This window comes from Hydra vulgaris, chromosome 15 (genome assembly GCF_038396675.1).
Source record: "Hydra vulgaris chromosome 15, alternate assembly HydraT2T_AEP".
NCBI classification, from domain to species: domain Eukaryota; kingdom Metazoa; phylum Cnidaria; class Hydrozoa; order Anthoathecata; family Hydridae; genus Hydra; species Hydra vulgaris.
The window spans coordinates 45,671,622-45,695,144 of record NC_088934.1 but is presented as its reverse complement, the minus strand read 5'-3'; the positions used below and the strand labels follow the sequence as shown (position 1 = coordinate 45,695,144).

Genomic DNA, 23,523 nt, shown 5'->3' with positions numbered 1-23,523 from the left:
CCTTGTTGACAGTTTAGCCAGTTGGAAAGAATTCGTAGTGCACAACACCACAAAAATCAAAGAAAACAGTCAACATGACCTTGATTTTTGAGCGACTTTGACGTGGTTGCTTCGGTCTCGACTCGCTTTTTTCACGGTATTCACTCGATTGGTCGGTTGTTTCAGGGTCGTATGCGTAGACCCAAGTCTCATCGCCAGTAATAATTTGTTTGTGGACGTCTTGATAGTCAGAAAGCATTGCTTCACACGTTTTTGAGAAATTTCGGCACCAAACGTGATTTGAGTCTTCTGAGGCCCAAATGATCCTTCAAAATCGCTTGCACCGACCCAAATGATATTCCAACCTTGTCAACAAGGTCTCGAATGGTTAACCGACAATTTGCAAGCACCAATTCTTTGATTTTGTTGATGTGGCGATCATCAATCGAAGTCGATGGTCGTCCGGAGCGTTCCAAGTCATCAACACGTTCTCGGCCTTCTTTGAAGTTTTTGTACCATTTGTAAACATTTTTTTGAGACATAGTCTCTTCACCGAAGGCCTTTTGCAGCATTCGATACGTTTCAGCAGCAGAAATATCATTCCGCAAACAAAATTTAATAGCACTTCTTTGCTCAACAAAATTAGACATCGTGAAAATCGCCGAATGCACCTTTGGTACTTCAAAAACAAGCGTAAACAAAAAAAAATAATTATGAGTTTGACATGTAATTTTGCGCAAATGTTAATGACATTCCTACCAACTTAAAAATAAAAAAGATTGGACGATTCGAATAAGGCCGGAAGTTTAAATAAAAAATTCACCTTACTTTTTGATCACAGTAGTATATATATATATATATATATATATGTATATATATATATATATATATATATATATATATATATATATATATATATATACATGCGGTAGTGGTGGAGTGGTAAAGCGCTCGCTTCATAAGCGAGAGGTTCCGAGTTCGAACCCCACCACGTCCCTGGTCGTACCGCGCTCAACTTGTTTCTCCGCGCAGCGGCCTTGTTCGTCAAGGTTCGTGTTTCGGAGTTATAGAGTTGGGAGAGGGTTATAAACCACTATTAAGTAGCCTCCTCATCTGTAGTGGCCTTCTCGGCCTTGAGGAGGTGAATAACAAAAAAAAAAAAAAAAAAAAAAAAAATATATATATATATATATATATATATATATATATATATATATATATATATATATATATACCCTATGCGCGCATCACTGGTGATTTTGTAGTGCTTCAATACTTATCGTAAGTGATGATTTAGTACTTATTGAATGTTGATTCTGTAAACATTTTATAACTAGTGATTGAGTGGTGATTAGTCACTAGTGATTAAGTAGTGATTATCATCGCTGATTTAGCACTGATACATCAGTGATTTAGCAGTGATTTAGTAGTGATTTAGTAGTGATTCAATACTTATTGTAAGTGCTGAATTAGTACTTATTGAATGTTGATTCTGTAAACATTTTATCGCTAGTGATTTGTCACTAGCGAATAAGTAGTGATTATCACTGCTGATTTAACCCCGATTCTTTTGTTGCGATTACTTATTGTTATTAGTGATAAATTACTTATTATGTAAGAGTTTTTTGGTTATAAATAATAGCTTTAAAAAAGTTATTATAAGGAAATATTAATATATAAATCCAATATTTTAAATACATAGATAAATAACTATTTGAATGTCTAAAAAATTTTATTGACTGCAGTGAACGTAAGATAAAATACTTACTAAATAGTTAAAGCAGATAAGTAAAGCAATAAAACAAAAAATATTTTATAAAACGTTTTATTGTGTTTAATGACAATGTGTTTTAAGCTTTAAATAACAGCTTTTTAACAAATTTCATGAGGACAGTTTGTCGTAACGTTAATCAGGCCAGTTTGTCATATTTCTGATTGTAAAATTTATTATCTTTTGCATGCTAATTTGTTGTCCGCATCGTGACTCCCGACTGCCTCTAAAAATAAAAACATAGCAATTAAAAATATGAAGTTTGATCTTTAAATATTCAAAGTTTTTTCCCTACTATATTAAATTAATACTAATAAGTAATAATATCAAAATTTTATATATATTGCTATTAAGCTTTTAAAACTTTTAAGTTGTTCTTACCAACTATAAATATATATAACGACAATATTAATAATAATAATAACAATAAAAAAACAAAATACTATTTAACGTAAATAAATATTTTAAAAATATACAAAACAAAAATACTAAATAAAACCTTTATCTATTGATGGCAGAAGTATTGGAAAATGTCCAGGATTTACCCATTTATGTTGAAGATCATCACCTATATAACAAATTGATCATTTAGAAAACAATTTAGTATTGTTGTAAGTAAAGGTAACGACTTAAACCAAGTTTATCAATATAACTTCTGAAATATTATAATGATTAATTAATAATAATTAATAATAGCATAATTATCCAGCTTTTCTATCAATTTTAGTCATCTCAAGTTTCTATCAATTTTAGCCATCTTAAGTGTCTTCCTATGCTTCAATCTCTGACAATCATTTACTGTTTTCACATTCAGAAGTACAATGACTAATAAATCTCAGGTTCAACAAGTTCACCTTCAGAAAAGCTTTCTAAAATGTAAAACATGTATATCTATCATAATAATGTTACTGTTTATTATTATAGTTATTGATAACTATAGTTATTATCAATAACTATAGTTATTACAGCTATTAAAAAAAAAAGTTCAAACAAAATTGTGTCATTAACAACTTGTAGTCAAAATAACAACATATAATTTATCTCAAAAAACTAATCACGTGGGATTGTTCCATGTTCTATAAAATGGCTAATTTTTCCATATTTCGACAAGATTTCTAAAATTTTAAAATAAACAAAATAAAACAAGGTAAATCACGAACCAACACTAAACAAAGATCATCAAAAACTCTGCAAATTTAGACATTTCCGTTTCCTAAATGAGTTGCGTTTACGATGGCTACGGAATTAACACGCCTATTAATATTTACATGAATTAATATTTAAGATAATGCTAAATTGCAGTCATAAAAGAATAAAGAAAATAGTTTTTTATTTCATTAGTAAAAGAAAAACAGGTTATAATATTTTAGTATGATTTTCAATTTTTTTTTTTCTCTGTGCGTATATTCAACACGCCAGCTTGTCGTAACCATTCTCCCATAAAACTGTGGAGTTGCATATCTTTGGCATCAGCATGCTGACTTCTGACTGCCTCTAAACGAATAAAACTGTACTTTAAAACTTTAAATTGAAATACCTTTTCATATAACACGAGCTACAAAATTTCTTAAAATATACTATGAAAAAATATTTCTTTGTATATACCTATAATAGCTGAATAAACATTTTTGAATTCAGTACAAAAATTGCATTTCTGAGAAGTGCCTTTAATATTATAGTTTGATGCAACATCTTTTGTGATAAGTTTGTTCAACGCCTCGTATATACTTTTTTTTGGGTGGTTGCAACAAGCACGAACTAAAACTGCCACCTGTATTAATAATTACTCACAATAATTAACATTAGAATATTCATAGAAAACAGTGGATGATCTATGAGGGCACGTATTTCCCTCTACTAAACTATTTAAAATATCAGAATAGCAAGCAAAGCAAAAAATATTGAAAATACCAAGTCAATTTTAGTTAAACACTATTGCCAACAAAGTAGTAACAAAGCATGTGATATAAAAAAGTAACAATGTATGCGATACTTATTTAAGAGTTCCCAATATAATTTTAAAAATTTTTCCCTGAGTAAAGAGCATTTTTCCCTGAGTATAGCTTTTTAATTTCCCTGAATTTTCCATATTCTTTTCAGTTTATCTACTAGATTATAACTATCCTTATTTAAACAAAAATATTTATATATGACAGACTAAAAGTTTTACAACAACAGCTACACCTTGCAAATTTATTGTTAAAATATTAGTATATTTATTGTTAGTATTGACAAGCTATTCTTACAAAAAAATTATTGTTCAAAAATTGAAACAAATAATATTTTTCTTGGGTTTTCTCAGAATTTTATAAAAATTTAAAAAAATCCTTGAGTTTTCGAAAATCCAGGTTTTTCCTAGGTTTCGTGCTATTTCCAGGTATTCCAGGTCTTCAAAGGTTGATCAGCAACCCTGTAATTTTATGTGTGTATATATTAATTGTATGTGATACATGTAATTGTATGTATACTGTATTGTATGTATATGCGTGTGAAAACGACTTAACTCAAACAAGCTTTCCTACTAATATTTTATATGTTACATTTAGTGTTATCAACTGAGCAAACAACTGGTCAAACTGAGCTAACAACCGGTCAAACTTACTATTTAAATCTACTATACGCTATTACTAAAATTATCAAATACAGTAAACTCCCAATAACTCGAACCTACAAGAGACCAAGAAATTTGTTCATGTTATTGGAGTATAATATATATAAGGGTTAAACAGGGAATCAAAATTAGTTTAAGTTACTAGATGTTCTAGTTATCAAGGTTTCGAAATATCTGGAGTTTACTGTACTTTTTATTATTCTTAAAAAATTAATAAAATGTACAATGAAACAGCAAAACAATAATGAATAAAGTTAAATGTTGGTAACACTACATACCAGCTGCAAATATAAATTTTTATCTTCTAATTCAGTTTCCAACTTCACCAAATCTTTAACATTATCAATAGTAACAAAGACTAACTTATTAGCAATATCTACTCCTGTATATTGTACTCCAGATAACTTTTACATTAGATCTTTTTGACTTTGCTCCACCTCCATTAGTTCTTTTGTTATATCTTTTAGGATTTTCATTACATTTTTCTGTAAAACTATAAATAAAATATTTTTAAGTAATAAAATGCTGTTTAAAGTTTAATATTTAAAATTACAAATATCATTTACTTACTAGTAAGTAAATAATATTTGTGTTTTATTAAATATTAATAAAAAACTAGTGTTAATAACATTACATTAAATAAGTTTTTCTGTTTGTTTTTTAAGTTTTATTTGTTTTTATAACTTCTAGATTTAAGTTGCTTTAATATTATTCATTTATTATTCATTTATTTTGTGTTTTTTACTTTTACTTTTATGTTTTAAACTTTGTGTTTTATAGGTTTTTCACTCCATTAACTAGTTTGTAACTATTTGAGTGAGACCTGACCTATTAATATAAACTTGTGTGTGTAAATCTATAATATGGTTGAATAAAAATAAATTAATAATTGTTTTCTAAATTGTTAACAATAAAAGTTTAAAAAAAACATTATAGATAAAAAACATACCATCTTGTGATGAAGCAGATGTATTATCAACCTCATAACTAATCACAGATTTACTACTGCAATCTGCAATGATAAATTTTGTTCATTCATATACATAAGTATTTTATGAAAAAGTAGTATCAAACATATATAAAGAATAAAACTGTACCATTGCTTGTGAAATGCTGCTGGGTATTGGATTTAATCAACGATACTTGAGACTGACATTCTGGTTCAATCTCCAAATCAACTTTATGCTTTTTTTTTGTTATCGAAGTCCGATTAGAAGACACTTTAAGCGAAAAAAATTCAAATTATATAAGAAAAAATGAAAACTTTCTGCACCTTAAAAATCCGAAACACCTCTTCATACATACCTGATATACTTTGTTATAAATAGATATTATTTGTTATAAATACTTAGTTACCATTAAAAATAATACACAAAGATCCTTCTAAACTTGTGTTCAGTGTTTCTAAGTGTATTATTTGTTTTACTCTTAAAAATATCATTGCAGATAGTTTAGGTTATAAATCAAATGAAACAAAGAAATAAAATTGTATGTAATAGGAGTGAAAATGCAACAACAAAAAAATACATAAATAAATAATATAAAACTAAGATAATTTTTGTAGTGACAACGGAAGTAATGGGAAATTGTCTATAGTGGTCTCTGCCTCCTCATCACTGCTGCAAGCTAATTTTTTTTTTTTTTGATTGATTGGGAGCAAACTCGTTATCTACAATAAACAATAGATAAAACTAATTTGTTTAATTATAGAAAAACACAATTTATAGATATAATTTAAATATTTCTTACCAAAATCATCATCGCTCATGAAATATGGTAATGTAAATCGGTTTTTTTGCTTTAACAAGTTTTCATCATCTGTATCCTCATTTGTATCATCAGTTGAGGGGATCATCTCACATTCAGAAAAGCTGCCTAAAATAAAAAAAATAATATAAAATACAGGTAAATAAATTCTAAATTAAAAAAAATATATATATATAAAATACAGGTAATTATTGCACTAAATATTGTATTAAATAAACATACTTCCACTGCCATATTTCTTTAACTAATTGAACCTAGACTAGTTTTTTTTTTGGTATCTGTCTGCTTAAAATCAATGGCTTCACATTCATAACTTTAGGCCAACAGACCCATAAACTGCCATTACTTTCTTCTACCCAATTTGATGGGACTGTACCATATTCAATTAAATGTGGAGGATCAAGCCATTTTGCTTTGATAAATTTTTCCATATTTTTGTAAAATATAAAAACTTGAAAAAGAAGTGTAAAAAAAGTAAACGTAATTTATAAATAATTATTTGTGAATACATATTTAATGAATGTACCCCCTTTTTGATTTTTTATACTTACACTTAAAAAATAAAACTAAAAATAAATACTGACATAATAGCAGGTGTGACATGTATTAAACTATTATATATTATTGTAGTTTAATATATATATATATATATATATATATATATATATATATATATATATATATATATATATATATATATACACATATAAAACTACTGGCTAACACCCTGTATATATATATATATATATATATATATATATATATATATATATATATATATATATATATATATATATATATATATATATATATATATGTATATATATATATATATATATATATACATATATATATATATATATATATATATATATATATATATATATATATATACATATATATATATATATATATATATATATATATATATATATATATATATATATATATATATATATATACAGGGTGTTAGCCAGGAAAAAAATTTATACAGCGTTTTAGCGAAATTGGAAATTTAAGTGCAGCCAAAAAAAAAAAAGGTTATTACATTCTGTCATTTAAAAAAGTAGATACAATTTTGTAGATACAGTTATGTTTCAATAAAAAAAAATTATTTTTGCTGGGTTATTCATAGGAATATTTTTCTATTTTATTTTTCAGGAATATTTTAAAAATTAGATACTATTTAGCAGTATTTTTTTTTAACATAACTTTTTTGACGATTTCCAAGATCCTCTTGCAACTTTCAACTTGCTAAAACAACTTTTTAATTGACGACAGTCGATAAAAAACACTATACATTATACGTTATTTACAGCCTTTATGAAGGAAAACAGTGAAAAAAAATTATTACAGGTTTGTAAAATTGTAATTTGCGTAAAATCCAGATGTTTGGCAACCCTTATTATATGAAAAGATTTTAAATATTTCAGTTTTTAAATACTTTAATATTTTAAAACTAAAAAGTTTAAAATACTTACAAAATTTTTTTTAACTTTTTTACATAGGTAATCGTATTATTGTTCATCATATTTTATATTATAATTTTTATCATTAGATAAATTTAAAAGTTTAAAAACTTATTTAAATCGATAGCTTTTAAATGAAAGTTAAATGAAAGTTTTCGAAATTTTAATAACTTTTAATTTAAAAACTTGGTTGGCTTGCCAATATCCGTCAAATATAATGCTACCTTAATTTAAATACTCGGTATAGTTAAGGCGATTTACAATTTATTCGAATTTATTTATTTGAAATTACCGTGATTTTATACGCATATTATGTCCAAACAAAAGCTTTATATATAATTTTTTTCGCTTCAGGTTTTTTAAATATTTGAAGAAACTTTTTTCTTTTTTATATAAATTTCCAATCCTTTTTACTACCTCTAATTGTAAATTTAAAGAACACCATTTTGGAGCCTTTAGGTCACTTTCGCTCATCGGCGTTAACATGAATTTAGTTAAAATCTTTTGAAAAAGTGCCTTAACTTACTATAGATCCTAGTTCTAATCGGTTTTGACCTATATTAGCTTTATATAGTTGTCAAAATACAATATTTCTATCAATTTTTACAAAAAATACAAGAATTCCAACCAAAAAAGAACTTGCAATCAAGAAAAAGTGCCAATAAACGATCAGAACAGATCATATTTTTAAACCATGATATTCATTTTACCTAAAAATCGTATTTATTTAAAATCTTATTGGAATTTAGACAAGCGACTGGGATTTAAAGAAGATTTTAAAAAAAAAAAAGAATATACTGTTTGGGTTTTTTCGCTTCAAACATTTATATTTTATGATACTGCAAAATTTATCATTAAATTTTTTTTGTTTTTCCATGATTCACAGACCTGATCATTTAACGGAAATATGTCGTAGTCAACAAAATATCCTTAAATTAATAATAATAAATTGCCTTAAACCGAGTAAGTAACAAAAATATTTAAGAGGTAGATATAGATTCTTTCACAGCACGAGGGCAGCAACTAAATTTAATCGGCATATTTAAATATCCAGTAAATTAGATATTTTAGTAAAAAAATATATTTAAATACAAAAACAGATTTTTTTTTTTTTTTTAATTTACAAATATACATTATATATCTACCTAAATTTTGTATTTGTAAAGTTAAAAAAAAATTAATTTTTGTAATCTTTGTAAATATTGGTTAATAAATAATAATATTATATTGCTTAATTATCTTCTTTTATGTTTTACGCAAAAATAACATATATAATACATTTCATTGCAAGTTTTATTTTTGATTTTTTGTTGTTGTTAGTTTCGGTTTACTTTACCAGCTAATTTATTTTACCGAAATTATTAACAAATCTTTTAATACAAAAAACGTTATTAACTTATTTTAAATTATAATATTTATTATTCTGCAAATTTTATTTGTAACTTTTTTAACTTAAGATAAACAGCAAGAATGTAAATAAAGAGTTTTTGAATAACAAAAATAAATTAATAAAATAATTTATTAAACATAATGAACAATCTTAACTGGAGAATAATTGACGTCAATTAAAAATTTAAAAAAAAAGTTTTTTTCTATTTTTGAATGAATAATCTTGCTTGTTAATGACGACACTTTTTCACTATATATATCTATATATATATATATATATATATATATATATATATATATATATATATATATATATATATATATATATATATATATATATATACATAATGAGAAAGTCATTTTAAACAACAGTTATCATAAAATAAAAAAATTGTATTCATTTTGTTATGCTACATTGTATAAAAATTGTAAAATCATTATAAAATTAATTTGCAAACCATATATCACATTCTCTTTTGTGCCATCTACTAAAATTCATTCTCGTGTTACTCGTCATTCAATTAAGTTTTATCTTTTTTCTGTGAATATTCCTAAGTGCTCCAAAAACTTTCATTTGACTAGTTTTTTTTCTCAAATATTAGTTCTTTGGAATTTGGTACCTTCATCTTGCTTTCCTGATTCATATAATTTGCAATCTTTTAAGTCATCTGCCAATTGTTATTATGCTCTATAAACTTCATCCTTTCTCTGATCCAGTAGCTTCCAATTCTAATAGTGGTTGCTTAATAATACTGCTTATAATACTCTAACAGTGGTTGTTTGCAGCCTTGTTGGAAGCGAAGATGTTAAACAAAAAAAATTATCTTCAAATATAATTAAGACCAAATGTGTAAAAGTAATAATCAAAATTATAGATTTGTAAAATTGTCATTAAGATCACAGTGGAGAAGAGGAATAAGTACATAGCCTCCTTTATCACAAGGCATCATGATAGCTTTGTGTAGCAATGCATTCTTTTCCAATACAATTTCCTTGCAATTTGACAAAGTTGTTTAGTGGTAAATATGAATGACTGAACTTGGTAAAGGACTTTCAAAAAAATTTGTTAGTTTCGAAAATTTAAACAATTTACAAAAATATTTGTTTTCTACAACTTTCTCAACAACTACAAAACCTATTTTGGTGATATAACTCTATTTCTAAAATTTGTATTAAAGATTATTGATTTTTTTGTTGGTAATGATGTATTACTTTACTTTTTTCATCAAGCCTTTTAACAACTTGAGCAACTGTATATGTACCACTATGACTTTTTCTTTTAATTTTTCAAAGGTATTTTTCAAAACGAAATGCAGATATTTTATTCAATGATATTTTGTGATTTATTACATCAGCAGCTAAATGAATAATACTGTGCACATTATGAGATGCAAACAATGGTCCATAAAAAACAATTGATTCTGTTGTAAACCATTCTAACAAATTCTTACAGTGAGAAACCATTGAGTTATCTTTAACCATTGTCTCAGATAAAAGAATGTGCATTGTAACTGATAAAGCCAATAAAAGTTTATACTCATCATGCGATATTTTGCCTTTCATAATTACAACTCCAGCATATAATAAAAAAAGCGAAATTCAGTTGCTTTAAAATCAGAAAATTCATCCAAACTTCTCGGCCAACCTTGAAAGTCTGTTGGTGTGCATTTTCTTATTTTGAACAACTGCGAAGAAATTTTGCTGTGTACAGAGGAACCTATTTTGTTAATATAATTCTTTATAAGTTTCTTTCTAAACAAACTAAATGCATGTAGTCAAGTTCAAATACAGTCACCATTGGAATTTCATGTTTGGATAATGGTGATTTACCAATCTGGTGCTCTGAATAAAATTTTTCTTTAAACTTTTTATCATCTCGTATTAAAGATTTAGTACCTAACAATCTTATACCTTTATGATACTCACCATGTTTTCACATCTTTCACAACTATCATATCCACTATGACTTTTTATACACTTTAAAAATGCTCTGGCTGGTGCATCACATACAAATGCGTTAACTATCACCTTTAGGCCTTCATACCCATTTATAAAATAGAGTTTTAACTCTGCGACAAATTTTTTGAGGTATTCTCCAAGAACTGTAGGTTTTCCTTCACCATACCATATAGAAATTGCATATGGACCTTGTTGATTTATAGTACACAATATAGGCCACATTTGTTTTTTTTTACAATTGTATATTCAAGTGCCATCAACATTTATAATAAGATCAAACTCTGCTGGCTTTCTGAAGCATTTTACATAATTGCTGAGTGCAATTTTTAAAGAAATATAAACAAAATCACCTCCAGCAACGTTTTCAACATCCACACTTCTTAAAGTATTTTTTAAAGATGTTCCACTTTTAGGAATGTCTTTTATAAAAGAGTTCAAATGTGTCAAAAGCTCGTTTAACGGTTTAGACTTGATATTATTTTCAACAACCCATTTATGAAGAAAATTTCGAGTCTTGACAGATTAAGAAACCTCACTTTCTGTGTTACAATTTTTTTCGTTATATCCTACTTTTTCATCATCTTCTTTATCTTTATCGTCTTCTTTATTTTCCTCGACTTCTTCATCTTCGTCGTCGTCTTTTTTACCTTCTTCCTCTTTGTCGTCATTTTCATTAGCTTCTTCTTCGTCGTCGTCTTCCTTACCTTCTTCTTCTCCGTCTTCTTTACCTTCTTCCTCTTCGTCTTCTTCTTTACCTTCTTCTTCTTCATTGAACGACTTTTTAAAACTTCTATAATCTCTCATATAGCTTTTCATGTAGTGCTTGCGCTTATTATCTGCCATTTTTTATTAAGACGAGTTATAACTATTTTCTTATTTTGATATATTACTAAACAGTCACTACTTAATAAGCATTGAATCACCACTTACATAAAATTATTTCGGGATATTTGATTTTCGCGTATAAATAAGTAATGTATTAGTGGTGATAGAGTGGTGATTGAGTAGCGATCACTAGTGATCGCCACTTAATTACCGTTGAGCAGTATTAAATCACTAGTGATGCGCGCATAGGGTATATATATATATAGGGCATAGGGTATATATATATATATATAGGGTATATATATATATATATATATACCGCGTATATAGGGTATATAGGGTATATATATATATAGGGTATATAGGGTATGTATATATATATATATATATATATATATATATATATATATATATATATATATATATATATATATATATATATATATATATATATATATATATATATATACCGCGCATAGGGTATATATATATATATATATATATATATATATATATATATATATATATATATATATATATATTAGGGTGGCTCTTTTTTTGAAAAAAACCTGTTCCTACCCCTTTACTTTGTTCTATATAATACAAAAACACTAAGTTAAAAAATTTTTTTTAACAAAAAATTATTTTAGGGGTAGCTCAAGTCCCTTAAAATTTTGACTGGTCCCTGAAATTTTGAAAATAAAAGTTCTTCTAAAATATGTCAACCTGGTACTCAAAAGAAGCGAAATTATATAAAAACTTTGAAAATAATAATCAATTTACAAACAATAACTTTTTTCTTAAATAAATGCATAAAAACTATTGTTTTTAAGCTAAAAATAAAAAAGTCATTATTTTCAAGTTTAAAAAAAATATCAACCATCAAAAATCTTTTAACATAAAAAAATACAAAAACGACACTGAGTTGTCTAAGGAAGTATGGGGATTAAAAGAAAACAATTTCACAACTTCAATCAAATGGAGTATTATTAAACGCTGTAAATCACACAATCCTGCGTCAAAAATTTGTAAGCTTTGTTTAAATGAGAAGTTCGAAATATTATTTTACAAAGGAAACAATCTACTAAACAAAAGAGGCGAATTAGTCTCTAAATGCAGACACAAAAATAAAATTTTCCTCTCATTATTTGATAGCGGAGATTAGTTTTCCATTACCTCTTCTTGTACTATAACGTCAGAACTCATTCTACCATAGTTTGTAATTTTTAAACGGTTTTTTATATTTTTGATTTTGTACTTCATGGCTGATGATTGCCGATAGACATTAAACTTTAAGATCCATTAAAAGTTGTTTTTTCTAAAATTTAAGTATATATATATATTTGTATATATAATTTATAATAAATTTAGTTTAATATAAATATCAATTAATTATATTTATATTAAACTTACAAATACTTTTTAATTGTTATGTAATTTAATAATAATTATGTTTTACAACATCTAATGCTCTGGTTTGGATCTAATACGCTGATAAAGTGCTAATTTCAAATAAAAGAGCTCGAATAAATTGTAAATCGCATTAACCCTTTAAGGCCCACCATTTGAAATCTTTGAATAAAAATTATTTCCTTTAATAAAATGGATTAATTACTGTCTCTAATGGTTATTCAAAAAAAAAACTCTAGCTGACATAAGCAGTTTTCAAGATATAGTGGTATCCATACGGGTACTATGGACATTGAGGGAAGTAATCTTAGAAAGTTTGTCAAATTAAAAGTAAAATATTTTTATATAGATAATCCCAATATATTTCTAAATAAAAGCATAAATGAAAATGTTCAACACTTCGAGGTCAAGATTTTTCTAAAAAATAATTTAGTATGACTTTTTATTTACAATGAAAATTAAAAAAACAGTTTCTTGTATTGCTCATGCAAAGACACAAGTTACATTTCTTTCAATACACTCTTCCTTGGCCTGTTTTGCAAAAACGACATTTATTTTTTTTCTCCCTGAATTCTGGTCAATGACTAATATTGTCGTATCTGGAATCATTTTTTTTTTTTTTTTTTTTTTATTTTATTCACCTACCCAAGGCCCGAGGGGGGCCACTACAGTCGAGGAGGCTACTCATTTTTTTTGTGTGTTTTTATTATTTTTTTTTTTTTTTAATAAACTCATTTGAGATTTTTTAGGTACCTTAACTTGATCACAGTGACGACGGTAAACAAGCCACCCATTTACTTTCGCAATATCAAGACAGTGAAAGAAAACTTTTAAATACCATCTTCTTGTTTTTATCGTTGTTCTGTATAATGAAATCAATATATCTGCAAGATCTACTCCACCCATTGATTTATCATACTCTTGTACTACACTAGGGCAATCAATTTCAATGTACTTTTTATCTTTTCGATCCCATCTCTTTATTTTGCTTACTAATCCAGGATCACAGTAATTTGAAATCAAATTAACACATTTGTTGTCATACCATTTTGTTAAAATCAATCCCGAATTAGCATCAATTTTAAAACTTTGACTTCCTCTGTACCTAATTGACATTCTTTTGTCTGTAGCTAATTGACATTCTTTTGTCCGATCAGGTCGAATAGTAGCAGAAACTAAAATTCCCATTTCTTTGAGTGCCAGACATAACTCTATTGAACAAAACCAATTATCAAAAAAAACTTTAAAATTATAATTTTTTGATAATTTCTCTAACAACTTTAATACTACATAGGCACCAGTGCATTTCTTACCATTGCCGGATGAACCTGAGTACATAAAAAAAGTCATACATTATGCCAGATTTCCCTGCCCGAACAAAATTTTGAAAACCCCATTTAACTGGCTTCTTGGGATTATACTGCCTTTTTTCACTGTATTTTTTTTTAGCTGGTATAATTTGCTCATCAATGGATTGTTCGATTTCAGGTTCAATCATTGTGCAGTTATTCCTAATGTGTTCCAAAACTGATTGTATTTTAAACAGTTTATTGTTTTTGTTTTCTACTTCGTTTTTTTTTTGAACTATCATTAAAATGTAAGCATTCTCTTAAACACGAATACCGATTTGTTGACATAACGTCAGCTATTGGAGGGTACTTTGTTTCAGTTGCCCAATACATTCGGCAACTTGGAAACTTTACAATTGACATAAGCATCTGTATACCAAGTAATTGCTCAATTTCGCCTGAAGTAGTAGCTATTGACTTTGATTTTTTTGGACACTATATAAATTGGTTTGTTCAGCAATAAGTTTGTTTAATTCATTTTTCCAAAACATCTGAAAATAGTCAAGAGGCGTTAAGCTGTCTGTATTACACGGTGGAAGAGAAAATTTTGTCCCATGAAACTCTGTATTAATATTAAGTTGTTTAAATGAGCGCCATCTATACTTATGGCTGTTATATTTTGAAAGATTATCAACTTCAATATTATTATCGTCAATAGCCTTTGAACTTCAGCAGTCTCTTTAAAATTGTCATTATTTTCTTCCATAACAATGTCATCTATTCTTAGTGATACTTCAAACTCAATTTCATCATTGCTTCAACTTCTTTAGTTGTAAATTTTTCTTAGACATTAATATTTTTTACTTGCACTATAATGATAAAAAAAGAGGCAAATAACAACAAGAAAAAAACGTGTTTTAAAACTTATACTCCTAATATCAAGAGTTAAATCACTCGGAAGGGATTTAATATATATTTTAAGAGGGAGAAATACTTTTAAATAAATTCACAAAGTACTATTTCATAGTGTTATGTTTCTTAATATAATTCTCTCAAGATAAAATGTTTATATAAAAACACATAATATTATTTTACCACATTCTGCCCGTAGTAGCCATATAGATACCATGAAGAAGTAGCATTAATAAATAGTTTTTTAAAAACATCTTTAGCATTCTTTTGGTTTCCCCATGCAGTCCAGTCCTTTAAAAACATTTTTTATCAAAAAAGATAATCCAAATATTTACATAGACACTTTTAATTAAAAGAAAATGAAAGTCATTTTTTAGGAGCGTGATACCACTTTAACAAGAATTTGATTTTAGAACAGATAAACACCGCTATTTACCATTAAACCACAATTAGTTATTAGGTAAATGGTCAATTTTATTAAATTAATAAAATTTGTATTGAATAAGATAATATTATATGGTTCAAATAGTTAGTAAAACCACCGCTATCCATATGGATACCGTGGGCGCTAAAGGGTTAACTACACCGAGACGTTCCTAAACTTAAAAGCAAACGACAAAAATTTTAAATATAAAACAGTTTTTTACAAAAATTGTTAGGTAAATTTTAATTGTAAAAATTACATAACATACCCACCCATCAACAAATTGAGACGTCATTGAAATTGTTTGTTTTGACGTCATTGAGATTGTTTATTTTGACGTCAGAACTCATTCCATTGCTTTGTTATTTTCATTTACGGTGACATAATGTTTATTTAACTTATTAAAAATTTTAAACTTGATATTTTGGCTTCTATCGTTGACCCCGTTTTCAAACTAAAATACGTTACAAAAAGTTCGTTGTTTTTATCAATGATGTCATTACTGCGTGATATTATAAAAGTTTATTTTTAATTTAACAAAAAATGGTTTCCAATTTTGAGTCATCACTAGATTGCCATTATCTCGGTGTTTAAAATTTTAATTTTTGGGTAGCGACATTTCAATTTGTCTACTTCAATTACCTCCCTGATTTTTCTAATGTAATTATTTGGGATAAGTGAAAGTGTTTTAGGATTATTCTAATTAGTTTTACCTTTGCAATGTTGTGCATGTTTAAAAATTCCACACGCCTTCCAGTTCACTTTAGTCATATTTTTTTGATGTGCAGCTAATCGTGTTGTTATCTTTTTCCTGGGTTCAACCACAAGTACATTGAAGTCGGTAAACACTTGGGTTACTATTTGGTGGTAGCTTTGATTCATTTTGGCATAATTTGTTCAGTAAAGATCTTCTAAAACGAAAAACTGATTTTATGCCAACTTTTCGAAACTCCCGTTTAAGAATAAAGTTTAATATTGGAACCCGCGGATGTATTGGTATTATTTGTGTTAATTTTTTGGCAGTTTTTTTGTTGGGAAGGTTTTTAATATTTTACAATCTCTAAATGTTGTTGCCAAAGTATCCATTTTCCGTAAAATTATTAATTATGAGCTTAATTTCTTTTTCTATATAATTACTAGTGCATAATTTATAAGCTCTTGCAAGAAAACCTTTAAATATCCCTATTGCAATATATGGTGATATACACGTTTGCAGTTTTACAAGAAGGGGAGTCTGGAGCAAAATGAAGAATGTCTTAAATTATCAGTTTTTTGCTAGGTGACAGCATTAATCGGACACTGCTGACTCTCCTATAGGTTGTTCGTTAAAAATAGTTTAGAGACGCTAAAATTTTTAAGTTGTGAAGCTTTGATTGTTTACCGCTGCCACATTATAACTTTTATGCATGTCCAAAACACCTCTGCTACAGATATAGATAAACTATTTCGTTTCTCTTTGTTTATTTACTACCTATTAATAAAAAAGCCAATTAATCTTTCTTTATGAAAAAGCCTTTCTTCATGGCAAGGATAGATTTTTAAACAGGCAGTCCGGGCCAAGATGATAGGGGCAAGATGGCGAGCTCGTTCTTTTGTCTCTTGTTTAGGAATTTATTAAACTAACCATGATTATGATCCAGAAGTTGTTGCGTTGGCTTAATTAAGTATTATTTAACTAATATACCGCAACCTAAGAAGGAGAGATACTACCGCGAAGAAGAGAAACTACTGCGAAGAAGACTCGATTGTAATCAATTAAAGATAATTACAAAAATTCTTTTTGAAAGAGTTTAGTTGGTAATAAATAGAATAAAAGAATAAAATACGGGTTTCTTAAATATTAAATTAACTACAAATAATATACAAATGAGCTAAATCACTTATTTACAGTTTAAATAAATGAATGTTTTTTTTTTTATTTGTTTAAAGTTTCATTTGTTAAGTTAATTAAAACTTAGTAATAATTGTTTAATAATGATAAATTGTATGTTATAATATATAAATAATTAAATTTCAGATATGGTTAGAGTTATTGTTATTATTATAAATATTGTTTTTATAATAAATATGGTTATATTTGTTATTAAAACAATAATATTTTAGATATGGTTAGAAACTATGAAAAGAAATCCTCAAGAGGTAAAAGAAGTAAAAGAGCTATGGTCTCTGGTCAAAAAAATGTTAAAGAAGGACGTATGAGCTGCTTGTGTGCTACAAATGCGTTTAACGTACCTGAAGCTACTCCTTGTCGCTGCTTCAATAAAATGAAAATGTGAAGATAAATTTTAAATAGATTTTAAGAAAAATATTAATTCGAATCTAGTAATTGATTGACCTAACTTCTTAGTTTAAATTCTGTTATTAAATCTGTATTCAAATATATAAAGTGTGAGTCCTGAAACATTTTTTATTAGAATACTAATTTTTATTTCAGGAGATGCCTATTTAAGGAGGAAGATTTAGTGAAGTTTTTAATGATGCACAACAAGCAGATTTAAAATCCTATATAACTGCAATGGACAAAATGTTTTTTGGATGAACAAAGAAACAGTGTAGAAGACTAGTTTTTGACATTGCTGAGAAATATGCTATTTCGCATCCGTTCAACAAAGAAAAAAATATGGCAGGAAAAGATTGGCTACTTAATTTTACAAAAAAATGTAAATTTAGTACACGCAAACCAGAAGCATCATCGATTACCAGAGCAATGGGTTTAATAAACCAAGTTTAGACAAGTTTTTCACATTTTAAGGTAGCAACGGGAAAAATATAAAGCGAGGAAACCTTTTTATATTTTTTGAAGCACTTTTATCTACACGTGAAAACAGGACAAAAATCTCCTGCTCTATTGATTATTGACACTCTCAAAACTAACATAACTTTGGAGGCTATACTATATTGCAGAGAGAAAAACATCATCATGGTTGGGTTGCCGCCCCACACATCACATTGTCTCCATACCCTTGACGTGTCATTTTTTGGTCCATTAAAGACCTACTTTAGTCAAGCATGTGATAAATCATCCAAGACAACTGATCACTGACAAAAAGATAGGTGATCTTCTGAGCACCACTTACTTTAGAGCAGCTACAGTTGGAAATACCGTCAATGGGTTTAAAGAATGTGGAATCGAGCCTTATAATCCACTTGTGTTTAGCGAACATAACTTTGCTATTGCAAAAACTACTGACCATGATGATGTTGGCGATCAAACTGAGAACATAATGCTAATCCTCAGACTCATGTAGTATAAAACCATCATATAAACCATCTTGAAGAACTTATAACAAATCCTAATTCAGATACACCAAAGAAGTCAGTTACTATTTTTGATTTCAAACCATTGCCTAAAGCTAAAGAACGTGAGAAAAAACGGAAAAGCAAAAAAATGAGCTCAAGCATTCTTACAAGTACACTCTTCAAAGAACTCTTAAAACAAATTAAAAAAGCTAAAAGAAGAACAGTAAATTTTAAAAAACAGAAAAAAGAAGCTCGTTAAGCTAAAAAGGGTGTAAATAAACTCAAACTAAGTTCTTGTAGGCCATAGTGTTTAAAATGCTAGACAAACATTCTAGTTGCATCAATATTAAAGAACGTTGTTGTAAGATGTCCTGCATGTGAAGAGAAAATTGTGACCCTCCAACAGAAGATTAAATTCAGTGCTGTAAATGCCAGCTGTAGTTACAAGAGGAATGTTCCAATTATGAAAACAGTATTTTTATATGTGACTATTGTTGATGGTACAACTAAACACTTCGACATTATGTTACATTGCATTACGCTTAGTTTGATAGTTTGTAAGATGTAAAAACACAGTTATCATTTGTTAAACCATGTAACATACTCAAAAGATAAAATATGTTTAACTATTTTTAGTGTTGTCATCTTGCCCCAGTACTGGGTCATTATGATAATTTGTTAAGGTTGTGAAAAAAATTCATAAGCAACAAAAATTGTTAACAAAGTCGTCTTGCCCCGGTTTCTTTTGCATTCGTTATTGTATTCTTGCAGTATATAGAAAAGTTATATTTGTAAGTTATATGATTAGTTGAAATGCAGATATCTAAGAAGTTAAGTTGATCTTGATGATTTTGGTATTCACATGTGTATTGAATAGCTTTGTCTTGAGAATTTAAAAGTGTCAAAGACAATTCTGCTTTATCAGAGATAGGAAAACGTGCATGACAGTCATCAACATATAGTTTAAATGTTATTGTTTCAACATTTATGATTAATGCTTGTTGTATTGCATTATATTCAATATGTTGTAAGTAAGCTTCTGAAAATACTACCATTATGGATAATCAATCTAACCAGAGTTTTTTAAGATATAAATTTTGTTATCTCACAGAAAATAGCAGTTAGACAAATTTCAATTAATTTATGAATGTCAGTGAAAGATAATTTAGTTCACAGCTGAAGATCATTTTTATCATTATTCAAAATATCAATAATAGCTAAAATTGCTTTATTGAGTGGTACTGACGAGTACAAAATTATTAAGTCAAAAGATACCAGAGCCTCATTTTCTTCAATTTCATTTTTTTGTTTCCAATAAAAAAGAGGATGATTTTTATAATTCAGAGATTACTTCTCTACTTTTGTAAAACCTTCTTTTTGCATCGTTTTTTGCGACAACAAGTAATTTTTTTTTCTATATTCAACAATAAGATTGTAGCCAATTTTAGCTTTTATTGGACTATTTATGTTGAAAGACTTTATAACAGACTGGTATAACATCATTCCTTATGCATCTTTCTAAAAATATTCATTAATTTTTACTGATCAAAAACATGCAAAAATTTCAAGACCTCTGTAATACCCTTATCATAATTTGCAACCTATCATCGCTCTCCATTTGAGAAAGAGGAACGAACAAAAAAGCTACCAAGTGGGAATAAATGGGGGCAGTATTTATTTTTGGCGCCAGGCGCAAAATTTCTAGCAATGTCACTGCCTAAAGTATATAATATTTATTAAAGTTTCCACTATTTGCTTCAAAACTTTTTAATGTGATCACAAAGTTTTTTGTTTTTCTTTAACATCTTTGCTTCTAACAAGGCTACAAGCAACCACTAATTAAAGTTGGAAGTCTCTGGAAGAGAAAAGATGAAGATTATAAAGCAAGATAACGATTAACGGACGACTTAAAGGATTGCAAATTATATGAATCATGAAAACAAGATAAATAAAGCGAATTCCAAAGAACTGATGATCAAGGAAAAATGCTAGACGATTAAGAGTTTTTGGAGCACTTAGGAACAGTCACAGATAAAGGATGAGGCTTAGTTGAATGACGAGTAACACGAAAATGAATTTAAGTAGATGACACAAGAGACGCTAGCTCTTTAGATTTATGCCCATTGTAGAATTCGTAGTAAAGAGAAAGAGAAGCAACATTACGACGATGTGATAATGGTTAGCGGTTGGCTGCAAGAGCAGGTCCAACTATGTTTACAATGCGTTTTTGCACCTTGTCTAAAAGAGAAAGGGCATCAGCATTCTATTCATTATTTCTGTTAGCAAATCAGCTGTAGAACGAGAAGATCAAAATCCATATTGATGGTCAGAAAGTTATTAGATTCAAGATGAGAAATTAAGTGTTTGTTAATTAAAAATTCAAAAACCTTGCTTATGATAGGAAGAACACTAATAGGACTGTATTTAGACGAATCAGATCGCTCTCCATAATTTGTAAAGATAGGGATAACAGATGCCGCTTCCAGCAGGCTGGAAAACAAGACTCTGATAAGCACTTGTTGAATAGTTTTGAGAGTATAGACGACAGCTCCGGAGAACACTTCTGCAAAACTATAACAGGTACGTTGTCCGGGCCACTAGTTGTAGAAGAGTCTGAGCAGAAAATCACTTTAAATACAGAAGCTGGAGTTTTACGAATGTTAAGCAATATCAGGTAGAATGCAACAAGTAGAATCAAGAGATAATATTGACGAAAAGTTTTTAGCAAACAATTCAGCTTTGTCGTTAGGTGAGGTGACAAAGTCTGAACCATACAAGAGAGGGGGAACTAAAGATTTGCCCTTATTAATAATACTAGTTACGAGAGCCTTATTATTGAGATGAGATACGAGATTTTATGATCTGAGAATAGCGGGCTTTGGCGTTAGACAAAACTTTTTTACATTGGTTTCTAGTAGTAATAAACAGACGTCTGTTTTCTGGAGAATTGTTTTGCTGATAGATATGGTAGTAACGGTTTCGATTAGCAATCGCAGCAGCACAGTGAGAGGAAAACCATGGAGGAGAGTGAGGCTTGACCTAGAATTGTCAAGAGGGAACAAAAGATTCCATTCTAGCCTGAATTCACGAAGTTATGTAAGAAGCACATTTGTCAACAGGAAGACAAAAGATTTCTACCCAAGGGCCATCACGAAGAAAATCCCGGAAAAAATCCCAATCAGCTTTAAGGTAGTTGTAAGAGGTACGATAATAGGGGGATTCAGATGATGAAGAAGAATGAGATATTAGTTTTAGAGAGATCAAACTGTGATCAGAAACACCTAAGGGTGAATGTGGAGAAACTGAGCACTGACTAGGATCAGAAACAAGACATAATTCGAGTAGAGTAGGTAAATGATTCGGGTTGTCTGGAAAGCGAGTTGGAAAGTTGACTATTCGATTTAGGGATTAAGAAAGGCAAAAGTTGTGGGCTTAAATGCCTGCAAAAACACTGACACTAGAGCGAAGCCATTCGGAGTGGTGAGCAATAAAGTCAACGACAAATATATATTAGCTGATGGATAAATAAAGAGGGCTTGGTCAATATGATCAGAAATACAATCAAGAAGAGTGCAGTCTTAAGATGAAGGAAAGCAATATAGAACAAAAAGAAAGGCGATAGAGAGAAGTAATACTAAACGAAAGCACATGAAAGAATAGTGTGTGGATTCAAACCTAGTTTCATGATAAATGGGTGAATTCTTACGAATGTAAATGCCCAGGCCAAGCATGTGACTGTTGGAGTCTTTACAAATTAAAGGAAGATAACTATCAACACTAAGATCGCAAGATGAGACAGCTGAACTCAAATTATTCTTACAAAGAGCAAGTAGTTCTGGTGAACTTTGCAAGAGATAAGACTCAACAGAAGAAAAGTTACTTCGAAGACCACAAATATTAGTGAATGATAGGTTTAGAGAACTTGGTGATGATGACGGTTTTTTGTGTTTTATAGTTTTTGGTACTTTATTCATTTTTAAATTTGTTGAAGAACTCAAACCATAGATAGTATTCAGAACACTGTTTAATAGCCCAAGCAATTGCCTCATTACTACTAAGATACCCTAAGCCGTAACAAAAGGCTCCAAATGTGGCCTCCGCAATACACACCAAAAGTCAAACAGGGACTGCATGCGCAACATGGCTCTGTTAATTCTTTGATATTTTTCAGCTGTTGATGGAATCAGTCTTTCTGAGAGCTACCCCAGAGTTCGGAAAATGTGACTACCAGCCGGCCTCATAACCATAAAACTGAGTTTTAGAGCTGTGCCCTCATTAGGAGATAATAGAATGAGTTGCCTAGTCATAAAAACAGAGACGCAAGCAAAACCCATGCATTGAGTCAAGAAGATCCAGCATTCAACATCCTAAACTGGAAACAATGTAATAAAAATACATCTGCGCCAGCCTAATAGATGGAGAAGGGGTGTGAGCCTGGTCAACAGATAGAATTTGTTTACCCCTTAAGTCTTTGCCTA

The 23,523-nt window shown here is 28.5% G+C and overlaps 1 protein-coding gene across 1 annotated transcript; it reads right to left on the bottom strand.

Annotated features, from left to right (window-relative positions):
* Positions 1-242: 242 nt before the first annotated feature.
* Positions 243-629, bottom strand: LOC136091999 (protein GVQW3-like). Its single transcript, XM_065819720.1, has one exon. The coding sequence runs from the start codon at positions 627-629 to the stop codon at positions 243-245; it is 387 nt and encodes a 128-aa protein (XP_065675792.1).
* Between the last annotated feature and the right edge of the window lie 22,894 nt (positions 630-23,523).